The sequence below is a fragment of the Oratosquilla oratoria genome, chromosome 14, assembly GCF_046742065.1.
Source record: "Oratosquilla oratoria isolate Oo_2021 chromosome 14, ASM4674206v1, whole genome shotgun sequence".
Lineage (NCBI taxonomy): Eukaryota > Metazoa > Arthropoda > Malacostraca > Stomatopoda > Squillidae > Oratosquilla > Oratosquilla oratoria.
This window is the reverse complement of record NC_134790.1, coordinates 61,493,290-61,507,024: the sequence shown is the minus strand read 5'-3', so window position 1 is coordinate 61,507,024 and position 13,735 is coordinate 61,493,290. Positions and strand designations below refer to the sequence as shown.

General features: G+C 34.7%; 1 protein-coding gene across 3 annotated transcripts in view; it reads left to right on the top strand.

Moving 5' to 3' along the window:
* LOC143032886 (pleckstrin homology domain-containing family F member 2-like) overlaps positions 1–13,735 on the top strand; it is a 215,611-nt gene that overhangs the window by 100,149 nt on the left and 101,727 nt on the right. The window contains exon 1 of one of the 3 annotated variants that reach the window (XM_076198103.1): positions 3,546–3,701. The exons of the other annotated variants lie outside the window; for them this stretch is intronic. Coding sequence (XP_076054218.1) covers position 3,701 — 1 coding nt within the window. The 5' untranslated portion in view covers positions 3,546–3,700. Of the gene's footprint in view, positions 1–3,545; positions 3,702–13,735 lie in introns of those variants that run through there. 3 annotated transcript variants of the gene reach the window in all.

Below are 13,735 nucleotides of genomic sequence, written 5' to 3'. Positions count from 1 at the left end.
AGAGTTTTAACTGCAAAGACATCTGTCGGGAAGAGATGACAGTGAAAGGCGGAGAGGATCTATGGGGAAATGTATTACTTGACATGACTATAGAACATACAATGACACAATGAGTAAAATACCAGATATAGAAGTAATGAAGAATCGTCGAGACTAGATTTAATATTTACGACAGAACCTGAAATTGTAGATAAAATTGAGTACAAGACACAATTTGTAAAGAGTGACCACATACTAATAGAGGTTCAACTAAAGGAGGGAATATATATAGAGAGAGGAATGAGAAATACAGAAAAGGAAGACTGGTGTACAACAAAACGGACTGGGAAACATTAGAAATTCTTTCAAAATGCAAATTGGGAAAAAATTTCAAAGAAGAGACACAAGTAGAAGGGAAATGGATGATTTTGATGAAAAATTATAATGGAGTGAATAAATACGTACCAAGACAGAAACAGGAAAATATGTACATTAAATGCTGGTTCAACAGAATATACCGTGAGACACAAGACAGAAGAGATGAAGTTTGAAAAAGATGGAAAAAAGATAAAAAGACTGGAAAGTGGCAAACATATATCAAATATAGAGATGAATATGTAAAAGTGCGCAGAAAGAAAAAAGAAACTACGTAAAAGACATCATAAAAATGTAAATATCAGCCCAAACGATTTTATATGTGAATGGTAAACTTAAAAATAAACAAATGGTGAAACTACGCCACGGAAATATAGAATATACAGAAGATTTAGAAATGACTGAAGTCATGAAGAACCACTTCAAATCTGTTTTCACCAGAGAAAAGGGTACAGCATTGGGACGAAGGAATTGAAGTGCGATCACCCCCTATGAGGAATATAACAATAACACAAAAGGAAATGGATGTCAGGAAATTACACGGCCCAGACGGAATTGCAAAATGTATACTAAAAGAATGTAAAGAACTAATGGACAAAATATATAACATAAGCTGCTCAGTCAAACAAGGAAAAATACCAGAGGACTGGAAAATGCCAATATTGTACCAATATATAAAGGAGGAAACAAAGAAGAACCAACAAATTATAGACCAGTCTCCCTTACAAGCATAGCCATAAGTTGTGATTTTTTTTTTTTTTTTTTTTTTTTTATTATTATCAAGAATAGATGGATAAAACACCTGGAAGACAATATAACAAACCCGAGACAATTTGGATTCAGACAGGAAAGATTGTGCCATAAATTTAATATGTTTCTACTCAAGACTAATAGATATAATACAAGAAAAGGATGGGTTGTGTTTTACTAGACTGTTACAAAAAACATTCGACAAAGTACCACTCAAAAAAAAATGTATATATATAAAATATATGTATGTATATATATATTATTAGATAAAATAACTGGAAAACATAGGGATACAAGGTAAATTACTAAACTGGATGATTTCTTGCATGGCAGAAAAAAGAGAGTAGTGCTCAGAAAAAAGAGTTCAGCTTGGGAGGTGATTAGTGGAGTTCCACAAGGATCTGTATTGGCTCCAATAATGTTCGCTATTTATGTGAATGACATGGATGAATATGTGGAATTTTACATGAGCTTCTTTGCAGATGTTAAATTGCTGAGGAAAATGAACACTGAAACGGATTGTGAATCACTAGAGACCTAAACAAGGTTTGGGAATGGAGCCAAAAGTGGGAAGTAGACTTCAACATAAAGAAATGTAGCATAATGGAGTTCGGAGAAAAAAAAAAAGAATATCAGGACTATAAAATCAGAACAAAGGAAGTAAAGAAAGTGGGATATGAAAAAGACATGGGAGTAATTATCTCAAATGACACGTCCCCTGATGAACGAATAAAATTGTCAGAGAATCTTACAACTTGCTAAGATCAATAAAGGTGGCTTTTACCTATTTAGACAAAGAAATAGGTTAAAAAAAATACTAGTCGCACTAAGGCCTAGACTAGAGTATGCTGCGACATTGGTCACCTAGTACCAAAAATAATATAAAGAAAATTGAACATCCAGAGAACAACCACGAAAATGGCCCCAACACTTCCAAACCTGTCATATGAGGAGAGACTGTCTAAATTGAAATTACCGACTTTGGAACAAAAAAGAGAGGCGACCTGCTGACCATTCACAGAATCATGAAAGGCACGGAAGTCCATGATAGAGAGAACTTTCAAAATTGAGATAAGAGAAATACAAGGGAACATGATAAACTCGAAAAGGATCATTATAGAAGAGACCAGAAAACAAAAGTTCTCCACAGTGAGTGGTGGATATCTGGAACAAACTGGGCAAAACAGTTGTGTGTGCAAAAACTATACACAAATTTAAGAGCAAACAAGAGATTGCGAGATACAAAGACGGTACACCACGAGCATAGCTCCCCTTCCCGTAAGATACTAGATAATGCACACCTTTCACTCTCCCTCGCCTCTCTTTCTTGCGTCTCTTTTCTCTCTCATATCTCCCCCTCTCTGTCACGTTTCTCCTCTTTCGTGTCTATCTCTTCTCTTGTCATTAGTCTCTCCCTCTCTCTTGTCTCTTTTCTTCCTTTCCCCTTTTCTTCTCAATCGTCTCTGCCTCCCTCTCCTCTCTGGCATCTCCCTCAATTTCCTCTCTCGTGTCTCTTGCTCTTTCCTCTCGCCCTCTCTACTTTCTATATCTATATCTTCTCTTGTCTCTCTCGTCTTTCTTTCCTGCCTCGTCTGTCTCCTCTCTCGTTTTTCTTTCTCTCCCATCTTTCGTGTCTCTCTCTTGTCGCTTTCTCTTCTCTCATCTCCCTATCTCTCTCCCTCCCCATCTCACTTTTCTTCTCCCTTTCGCTTCTCTCTCTCTCTCCCACCATCCCTCTTCCTTTTCTCCCCCTTCGTCAGTCTCACCCCCCCCCTCTCTATAATACTTACCGATCCCTTATCACCCATTACCTTCTCCCACACATCATCCAGCCATTGCTACCTATCTGTTCCTCCCCCTTTTCAGTGTCTTGCATTCTCTTCCATTTGCATACGTTCGCGCGCGTAGGAACGTGCAAACAGATTCCGCGTGCACGGGCGATTTTTATACCAAATATAACTTCTTGTACGCACGGAGGGGTCCTCTCCCCCTCCTTCCTTCCCTCAACCTCCACCGCCCCCCCCCAACCTCCCTCTCTCTCTCGTGTTTACCTAGTAGTATACAGGTTGAAGCTGTGTTCATTGGGTATCTTTTCCAAGACTTTATTCCCCAAACATATTAAATTCGTTTATGGTGTTGGCTTGTATCATATCAGTGTGTGTATGTGTGTATGTATGTATGTGTTTATATGTGTGTCACCTGCCCATCTTTGGAGGCCACAGCTGATGGGCTTAATGTCACGCGCAGTTTTGCACGCAAGAACGAAAGCAGGCTCGATTTTAGAGCATACGTAACGTCCGCTAATTCGGTGTATTGTTTAACGTCACAGTTAGATCATCTTGTGTCTTCATTACATTGAAGGCTATCTCCATCGAGAAGGGGTTGATAGTATGTATTCGATAAGGGTTAGAAGGAAAACACTGACTGGCAACTCGAGGGACGAAAGGGGGCGTATGTTCATTGTGTTCATGGGCAGCACTCAGTGGTTGTTGGGCAGACAGGGTGCACGCACGGAACTGGTTGCATCCGCTCAGAGTTCGCGTCTCGTACAAATTAATTGGCGCTAATCTTCGTAGTTGCACTCAACGTATACACAAGTAAGAACCAGACGATTTAAGCGCTTCAGGGCATATGAAAGTTGTGATACTTGTAAACATTGGACCTATATTTGCATTCATCCTTCTTCCTGACGTGTATGTGTATATATATACAGTATATATATATATATATATATATATATATATTATATACATATATTTATATATATTATATTTATATTTATATATATATATATATATCAATCAATATATATATATAACTATATATATATATATATATATATATATAATGTTTTTAATGGCATGTTTGTTGAATTCTGAGGCAGTGCTTTTAAGTAGATTTTTGGACAGTTATTCATATGTGCTAATGTCGTTTAATAGACCATCAACTTTTTCATAATCTGGGTCGAGGGTAACTTAATTTCCCACCCGCGATATATATATATATATTATTATATATATATATATATATATATATGTATAATATATATATATGTATATAATATATATATATATGTATATAATATATATATATATATGTATATAATATGTATATAATATATGTATATATATATATATGTATATAATATATATATATATGTATATAATATATATATAATATGTATATAATATATGTATATATATATATATGTATATAATATATATATATATGTATATAATATATACAGTATATATATATATATATATATATATATATATATGTATGTATGTATGTATAATATACATGCACACATTGAGTAATTCTGACAAGTTAAAGTGGATGGAAATATTCTTTTGAAAAAAAATTGTAGCAAAATTAGTCAAGAAACTTGGATTAAGACTCGTTAAGTATATAAATTTATGTGTGTGCGTACACACACTTCAACGAACGGACGGCTTAGAGGACGTTCTGAAGAAAAAGTGAAATTTCGTGGATCCCGAAGCAAAGGAAGTACCTATTGTATTTACAGGGGGGGGGAATTGCTCGTGGTGTAGGGGAAAGTGAGGAAAAAGGAAAAGGGGAGGGATTACTGAGGGAAATGGAAGGAAATGAGGAAGGTGAGGACTTGGCCCGGGCAGGCAGACGCCATCTAAACAAAAGAGGTCCGGACCAATTTAGCGACGACGAAATGTCTAACAAAAATGTAAAGATCAGAAGTATAGATAAGAGCAATACAGTAGAAGGTGATGAGAATATTTTCCAGGGATTTAAAGAGGGTGGGGGGGACACAACCCCCCCCCCCGATTAACAAGACTAGAAGAGAAGCTCGATAAGATGATCGAGCACTGGGAACTTAGGTTCGGTCACGTTAACAACATTGTGCAGAGGGTTGAAAAATTGGAAGAACTAGAGAAGGCGAACAAAAACTTAACTAAGGAAATTGAAGAATTAAAAAAAACAGTTAAAAGAAGTAAAAGAGGAGAATAAAGTCTTAAAGGAGAATAATAAGGACAACAAGGAGGGTTGGAAAAAAAATTCAAGAAAACAGTAAAGTTGCATTTACTGACATAATCAAACAGCAAATGAAAGAACAAACTGAAGACTCAGTTATTAAAGTGATGAGACAGAAGGAGAATATAGTAAGAGACTTAGCAGATAGAAAGAAATGTATAATTATATTAGGAATGGAAGAGAAACATAACCCAGATAGAACCACAAGAACCAAAGAGGAAAATGAAAAAGTAAGAAATTTACTAGAATTAGTTCAGGAAGATGAGCCAGAAATAATGAAACAAATCAAAGAGAAATTCAGACTTGGGAAATATAGTACAGACAAGACCAGACCAATTAAGATTAAATTCAGGTCACAAATGACGGCAGAGAATATCTTATCCAAAACAGGGAAACTAGCAACAAGTGAACAATATAAAAAGGTATGGATAAAAGGGAAATGAATAAAGAGGAAATAAGGAAAAGACATGAAGCTAAGAAAAAAACGAGACCAGAACGGAGACAGAAAAACAAGAATTCTACTGGAGAGTAGTGAATATGAAATTGAAGCAATGGAAAATAACAGAGAGAAACACAAAAGAAACAGAGAATACAATGGAAATAACAGGAAGTTAAAAGTATCCTACACAAATATAGATGGATTAATAACAGGACTGAATGAACTGAACAAATATCTGAAAGAAAAAGATCCGGACATAATGGGAATTGTTGAGACAATATTAAAAGGTCCACTACCACCCAACAGCATAGGACACAATGCATATAATTATTGGATTAGAAACAGAGAGAAAACACAAGGGGGTGGAGTTATGTTCCTGACTAAGAAGGATATAAGCATGAAGAGTGTCACATATGGGAACAATAGAGTAGAGATGATCATGATAGAAGTAGTAGAGATAAGAAGAGCAGAAAGTTTGTAATAAACTACGTGCCCCCAAAAACAGCCTCATGGGAAGAGAATGAACATAAAAGCATGTTAGAAGACACAAGAATAACACTAAACAAGATAATGGAAGATGGAGGAAGAATAGTTATGATGGGCGACTAGGTCAGATGCAAAAAAAAATCATAATAATGATAAACAAATAAACGAATGAATAAAAACAATTATAAAGTAAATGATAGATAAAATAAATGCATATAGTTAAATAATAAACAGGTAAATAGTAAATAAATTGACATAACTAACAATAAATGAGAATCAAACAAAATAATAAACAAATGGACAAGTGATGACAAAACAAATAAATAATATAGAATAAATGACAGTTATCACAACATCTTGCTTAGGTGTTTATCTAAATTATTCTTAAAGCTTCGAACTAAACTACATTGTACTGCCTCTGTAGGAAGTTTATTCCATTCATTAACTACACATAAATGTATATATATATAAATATATATATATATATGTATAATAAAACCACTTGGAAAATCAAAGGAAAGGTGACCAAACATTTTTGTCTATTGAAGGCGATATAATATATATATATATATATATATATATATGTATGTATATATTTGGAAGGTGAAAAAAAGCACAGGTGTGGTTACGAGTTTATTCCTGACCAGTTTCACTTTGAGCTTTTTCAGAGGAATGAAGCCCAAATAAAACCAGTCAGGAATAAAATTGGAACTAGACCCATGTCTTCTTACCTTCTCATCCTGTCACAATGTCTCAATATGTATATGTCTTGGTTGTTCTGTTGTTTGATATCTCCTTGCTGATGCATTGTTAGGCAGCTACTGAGGCTGCATCTAGTGTGATGTTTCGTCTTTACGAAGACAACTGATAATACAAAACAATGAACATTTACAAATAATATGATAGATACAAATGTTATAAGACAGTAAATGAAGAAATACATGATGGTTGATATCTACATCTAAAGATAATTATGAGACAACTGACAAAATGCATACTATTTATAGTATGTGTTTCAAAGATGCGGTGAGATCTACAAAGGTTGTGTGGTGGGTGTGTGTGTATTTATTTATTTACCTAGTTGTATTCCACAGGAAAAGAGCTATGCTCGCATTGACCCACTATTGTATCTTTCGGCATCCAGTTTTTTCTTAAAGTCATGTAAAGTTTTAGCACACACTGTTTCCTCATTCAGTTTATTCCAAATATCTATCACTCTGTGTGGAAAGCTATTCTTTTTCAAATCTCTTCTGTAACTGTCTTTCTTCTTAAGCTTCTTCTCGTGTCCTCTTGTATTTCTTCTGTCCCATTTTAGTAGGTCATCCCTTTCATAATTCTGTAGATGGTTAGCAAATCACCTCTTTCTCTTCTTTGTTCCGGGGTTGGTAGATTTAGTTTATCCAATCTTTGTTCGTATGTCAAATTGCAAAGTGTTGGTGCCATCTTTGTCGTTGCTCTTTGAATTGTTTCCAGTTTCTTTATGTTTTTTGGAACTAGGTGTCCATAGTGATCTCCATATTCCAATTTTGGTCTTATCAGTGTAACTAGTATTTTCTTTACCATTTCTTCATCTATGTAGTCAAAGGCTACTTTCATTGATCTTAATGAGTTGAAAGTTTCTCCAACTAATTTCTTAACATGTTTGTCTGGTGTCATGTCATTTGAGATAGTTACTCCTAGGTCTGTTTCTGTGTTTAGTTTTTTTTTTTTTTTTTTTTTTTATTGACCTGAGATTCTATTTTTGCTTTTTCCAAATTCCATTATACTGCATTTGTTAATGTTGAAGTATCATGTATATAAATATCAAACATTATTAGAGCTAATACAGAGCCTTGTGGGACTCCGCTTATCATATATTCCCAATTTGACTTCTTGTCTCTAAGTACCACCCTTATTTATATAATATATATATATATATATATATATAAAATGCAAGGGTGACTACTGGGAAAGAAAATCTTAATGAAGCCAAGTGCTTTTGTATATTTACATCACTTTGCAATTATGTAAATGTACAAAAGTAGATTTTTTTTTTTTCTATAACAGTGAATACTCTTGAACACATCTTTCCAGTGTTTCTTATTAGCTTATATATATATATACATGAGTATTTACCTAGTTGTATTTTAGGGGGAGGGAGCTATGCTCATATTGACCCGTCTTTGTATCTTTCAGCATCTAGTTTCTTAAATTCTTGTATTGTTTTTGCACATACTATTGTTTAGTCCAATTTGTTCCAGATGTCCACGGCTCTGTGGGAAACTTTTTTTCAGATCTCTTTTATAACTCTCCTTGTTGAGTTTCTTTTCATGTCCAATTGTTTTTCTTTTACCCCACTTTAATAAATCTTCTCTGTCAAGGACTTCCATCCCTTTCATGATTCTGTAAATAGCCTGTACATCTCCTCTTTCTCTTCTTTGTTCCAGGGTTGGTAGTTCCAGTTTGGGCAATCTTTGTATGTCAATTTTGAAAGTATTGGTGCCATCTTTGTCATTGGTCTTTGGATTCATTCTAATTTCTTTATATTCTATTTAGTGGTGGGTGTCCATAGTGTCACAGCATACTCCAATCTTGGTCTTATCAGTGCGATTTATATTTTCTTTATCATTATATATTTGTCCATTAGTTCATCTATACATTCTTTTAATATCCAATTTGCAATTCCATCCAGACCTTGTGAATTTCTAACATCAAGTTTATTATTTGGTCCCTTATTTCCTTCTGTGTCACAGTTATTTCTTTCATTGGGGGAGATCTTTTAGTCCTTCATCTCAATTTTGTGTACTTTCAATTTTGAATACAGATTTAAAAAGTTTGTTCATAGTTTCAACCATAACATCTATATATTTGTCATTCCCTTGACACAATTTCAGTGTTTCTTGTTTATCTTTTAGTTTACCATTCACATACCTGAAGAATAGTTTAGGTTGGTCTTTGCATTTGTCTATTATGTCTTTTTCATACATATACCAAAGGCTTCCCCCTTACAAGGGAGATAGCCAAAAACAAAGGCATAAATACCACTCCCACCCATTCTATCCCTATTACACTCCTCTCTCCTCCACCCTCTTCCCTCCCTCTTATCTTGGCACCTCCTGGATGACAGGTCATCCCTGCATCTCATCCACTGCCCTGGGTCAGAAGCAGTGTCACAAGACACAGCACATCCACAACAAGGCTGCTTCATTAAATTGGTGACCCCCCCCCCTCATGCAGAAAAGGAGAAGACGGGGAGAAATCTCTTCAGCCTGTTTAAAATTGTTCACACATATTCCCTCATCCCCCATCCCCCCACCCATTCCACCTCATGGATCACAGCATCATCCATATACAACCATTCTCCATTCACCCCTGTCTTCTGTCCTCTCCTGTCCTTCCTCAACAGACGTTCCCCTCTTCCCCAAAGCCCCTTTTACCCCATCCATCCATCTCATCCTAGGTTGCCCCCTCATGTTCACTCCTTCCACATCCCATCCACACCTCTTTTACTAGTCTTTCTTCACTTATTCTAACTGTGTCTCCAAACCATCCCAATACTCTTTCATCCACCCTATCTCCCAACTCCTTTTCCACCCCCATTCTTCTCCTCACCTCTATCAAGGACTTCTGTGCCTTTCATGATTCTGTAAATGGTCAGCAGGTCACCTCTTTCTCTTCTTTGTTCCAAAGTCAGTGATTTCAATTTAGCCAGTCTCTCCTCATATGACAGGTTTGAAATTGTTGGGACCATTTTCATGATTGCTCTCAGGATTCATTCAATTTTCTTTATATTCTTTTTTTGGTATTGGGTGACCATAGTGTTGCAGCATACTCTAGTTTAGACCTTATTAGTGTGACTAGTATTATTTTTAGCCATTTCTTTTTCTAAATAGGTAAAAGCCACCTTTAGTGATCTTAACAAGTTGTGAAATTCTGTGACAATTTTGTTTATTTGTCTATCAGCCATGTCATTTGAAATAATTACTCCCAGGTCTTTTTCAGATCCCACTTTATTTCCTTTGTTCCAATTGTATATTCCCCTGATACTCTTTTTTTACTTTATCCAAACTCTATTATGCTACATTTCTTAATGTTGAAGTCTACTTCCCACTTTTAGGTCCATTTCCAAACCTTATTTTGGTCTTTCTGTAATGATTCATAATATGTTTCAGTATTCACTTTCCTCAGCAATTTAGCATCATCTGCAAAGAAACTCATGTAACAATCCTTATCCTCATCTCATTCACATAAATAGTGAACATTATTGGAACCAATACTGATCCTTGTGGAACTCTACTAATAACCTCCCAACCTGAACACTTTTCTCTGAGCAGTACTTCAATTTTTCTACCATGCAAGAAATCCTCCATCCAGTTTAGTAATTTCCCATGTAACCCTCCTATGTTTTCCATTTTTTTTTTAAATAATTTTTTGTGTGGTACTTTGTCAAAGGCTTTTTGTAAGTCGAGGAAAGCACAATCAGCCCATCCATCCCTTTTATATATATATATATATATATATATATATATATATATATATTAGTCTTGAGTAGAAGCAGATTAATTTTGTGACACATGATCTTCCCTGTCTGAATCCAAATTGTCTTTGTTTTATTATATTGTTTTCTTCCAAGTGTTTTATCTGTCTTTTCTTGATATTTTTTCACAAATTTTGGCTACAGTGCTTGTAAGGGAGACTGGTATGTAATTTGTTAGTTCTTTGTTTTCTCCATTATATATTGGTGTGTGTATATTTACTTAGTTGTATTATACAGGAAGGGAGCTATGCTCTTGGTGACCTGTCTTTGTATCTTTCAGCATCAAGTTTATTCTTAAAATCGTGAATAGTATTTGCACACACTGTTTTTTTCATCTAAGTTATTCCATATATCCAGCACTCTGTGTGGGAAACTATTCTTTGTCCTATCTCTTATATAGTTGTCTTTTTTGAGTTTCTTTTCATGACCTCTTGTTTTTCCAATGTCATTTTTTAGTAATTTTTTTCTGTCATGGATTTCCATTCCTTTCATGATTTTATATATAGTCAGTAGATCACCTCTTTCTCTTCGTTGCTCTAGTGTTTGTAGTTCTAGTTTTGATGTGTGTGTGTATATATATATATATGTATATATATATATATATATATATATACCTAGTTTTGTTAAAAATTTTGGAAAAGGTTTGATGAATGAAGATTCAAACGATTTTTCTTTTGAAACTACTGTACAATGATACATTATGGCTCTATTCTTCTAATCGATGATCTCACAGACTCAAATGGAGGAATACAGCCATGTTTTCTTGGCCATATTTTACAGAATTTTTATATTCATTTATCCTTGTGGGTAGGTCATATCCTGTTTGTCCCCAGTACACTTAGTCTCAGTTATAATATGGTAATTTATATTCCAGGGTTGTTATTCTCAGGAGTTCTATGATGGACATTACCATTTTTCTAAAAATACTATTAGGGTAACTAAATGTGATTTTAATTTGTTTTTCATGTGATAATCAAACATTTTCCAAAATTTTTAACACATCAAAAGGTCAATGGTCACCAGATTGTATCACCAGCTTGGCAGTTAGGGCTGTGGCAATTAATCGGCATCGGCAAGAATCAGCACTGTTTTGGTGAATCAGCATCTGCAAGAATCGGCACTGTTTTGGTTAATCAGCATCTGAAAGAATTGGCTTTTTTAGAAAGGGATTTGGTGCCGATGCCAGTTCAGTAATTCACCTATTATTCATTGTTTCAGTGGTTGCATAGGGCCATGCAGTATATTATGTTATGAGATACCACTACTAAGTAATGATTGCTTTATTTTATTTTCACATAACATCACAACTGTAGGGAATGAGGTGGCTAGGAATATGCTGTGGTAGTGGTAAACCTACACTGCCATCTAGTGCCATGACACATGTTTCGAAAATATTATGCAGAGGTGATAAAATCTGCAGACACAAGGACGTACAACCGGAGTAAATGTTAGAGCAAATTATATTAATTTTTAATTTTATTTTTTGTATTATATATATATTTTTTGAAACATCATTCTACAACAGAAATTAAGCGAGCATAATATGGGAGTAAATTGTCCGGGCATCCGTGGACTCGGTCAATTTTACCCGCTTATAAGTGCAAAAAATTGGCAGACAGATTTACTCCCAAGTCGCAGCAATTTATAGCCAAATGAATCGTTTAAAAATAATTTTTTTTGTGTATTTTGACATGTAAATACCTAACAATACATCTTTATGCTTTTTGACAATGACAGCTATGACTTTGACTCATGTTTAGATGATTTGCTGTCAAATTCACTATCACATGAGTCAAATTTGGACAAAGCGAAACTTCAAAGAAAAGAAAAAATAAGAATATCTTCATCTGTTCTGACACTACAAAGCGAAGTTCATCATTTTTGCTCCCTCCCACTGGAACCATGTGACTCGGATTCCTTGAGTTGGTGCAGAGACAGCCACAACTCATATCCTAAATTTAGAAAAGTTGCCAACAAAATGCTGTGCTCTCCACCATCTTCAGTGGAGAGTGAATGCCTCTTCATTATTGGTGGTAATATCTACACCATAATTTCTTGACTCCAGAAACGGGAGAAATTGATGCTGTTGAAATTCAATTTGCGAAGGTTTAACTTTGATTATTAACCCATAGAATGCGGCAGAACTCGGGTGAGTCAGCATGTTGGAAAAAAAAAAGTTTCATTGAGTTTTTTGTTTCTTTTTGGATTTTATGCCCAGACACAGCTTTTGAAAAATATATATATATATGTATGTATATATATATATATATATATATATATATATATATATATATATTGCCATTTCCCACATTCCACTAGTCTAATATGAGATAGAGACTGAGTTACATTTGGGTTTTACTATTAAGTTAGGATTAAAAAATTGATTACGGTAATAAATTTTACACTGCACATGTGTTTTATTAAAATCATGCATTAAATGATTCAAGTTACTTGAAGTTAGTAGTTACATCAAAATCTATGAAATAGGTAATTTTTAACCTCTTTGTCAACTGATAGAAAATAATAAAATCATACATTGATAGTCATAAAGTGGTCAATCAGTAAGCACTTCATTAAGTACATTCAATCATTAGCATCCAACAGCTCAACAACTGGCATGTATAAATCTACATAGATTATAAAACAAGTAAAAATCATAGTTTAATTACTTTATGTTCAAAACTGATATACTGTAATTATATATAGCGGAATCGGCATCAGCAACTAAGAGTGAATAGGAATCGGTATCAGCATCGGCAACTAAGAATGAATAGGAATTGGTATCGGCATCAGCAACTAAGAGTGAATAGGAATCGGCATTGGCATTGGCAAATAAAATGGAATCAGCACACCCCTATTGGCAGTAAACAAATTAATCTCTAAGAAACAGTGTCTGACCATGTCAAAGGCATGTGACTTGAGGCTTCCCTAGTTCCCTTGTGTGTAATTTCCCTCTGTACATTTTATTGTTTCCTATTCCATGTATCTGCTGAAGAGGACCACAGTGGTCGAAATATATGGTTTATTCTGTATCTCAGCTTATTTTTCTCCAAGACTGGGTTTTATTTTACTTGTGCTCCACTACATCTATGTTGTATAATATATATGTGTGTGTGATTCGCCATGGTTCACCATTGTCTTGGATCACGTGTTGGACTTGTGATCGACGGCTATTTTCC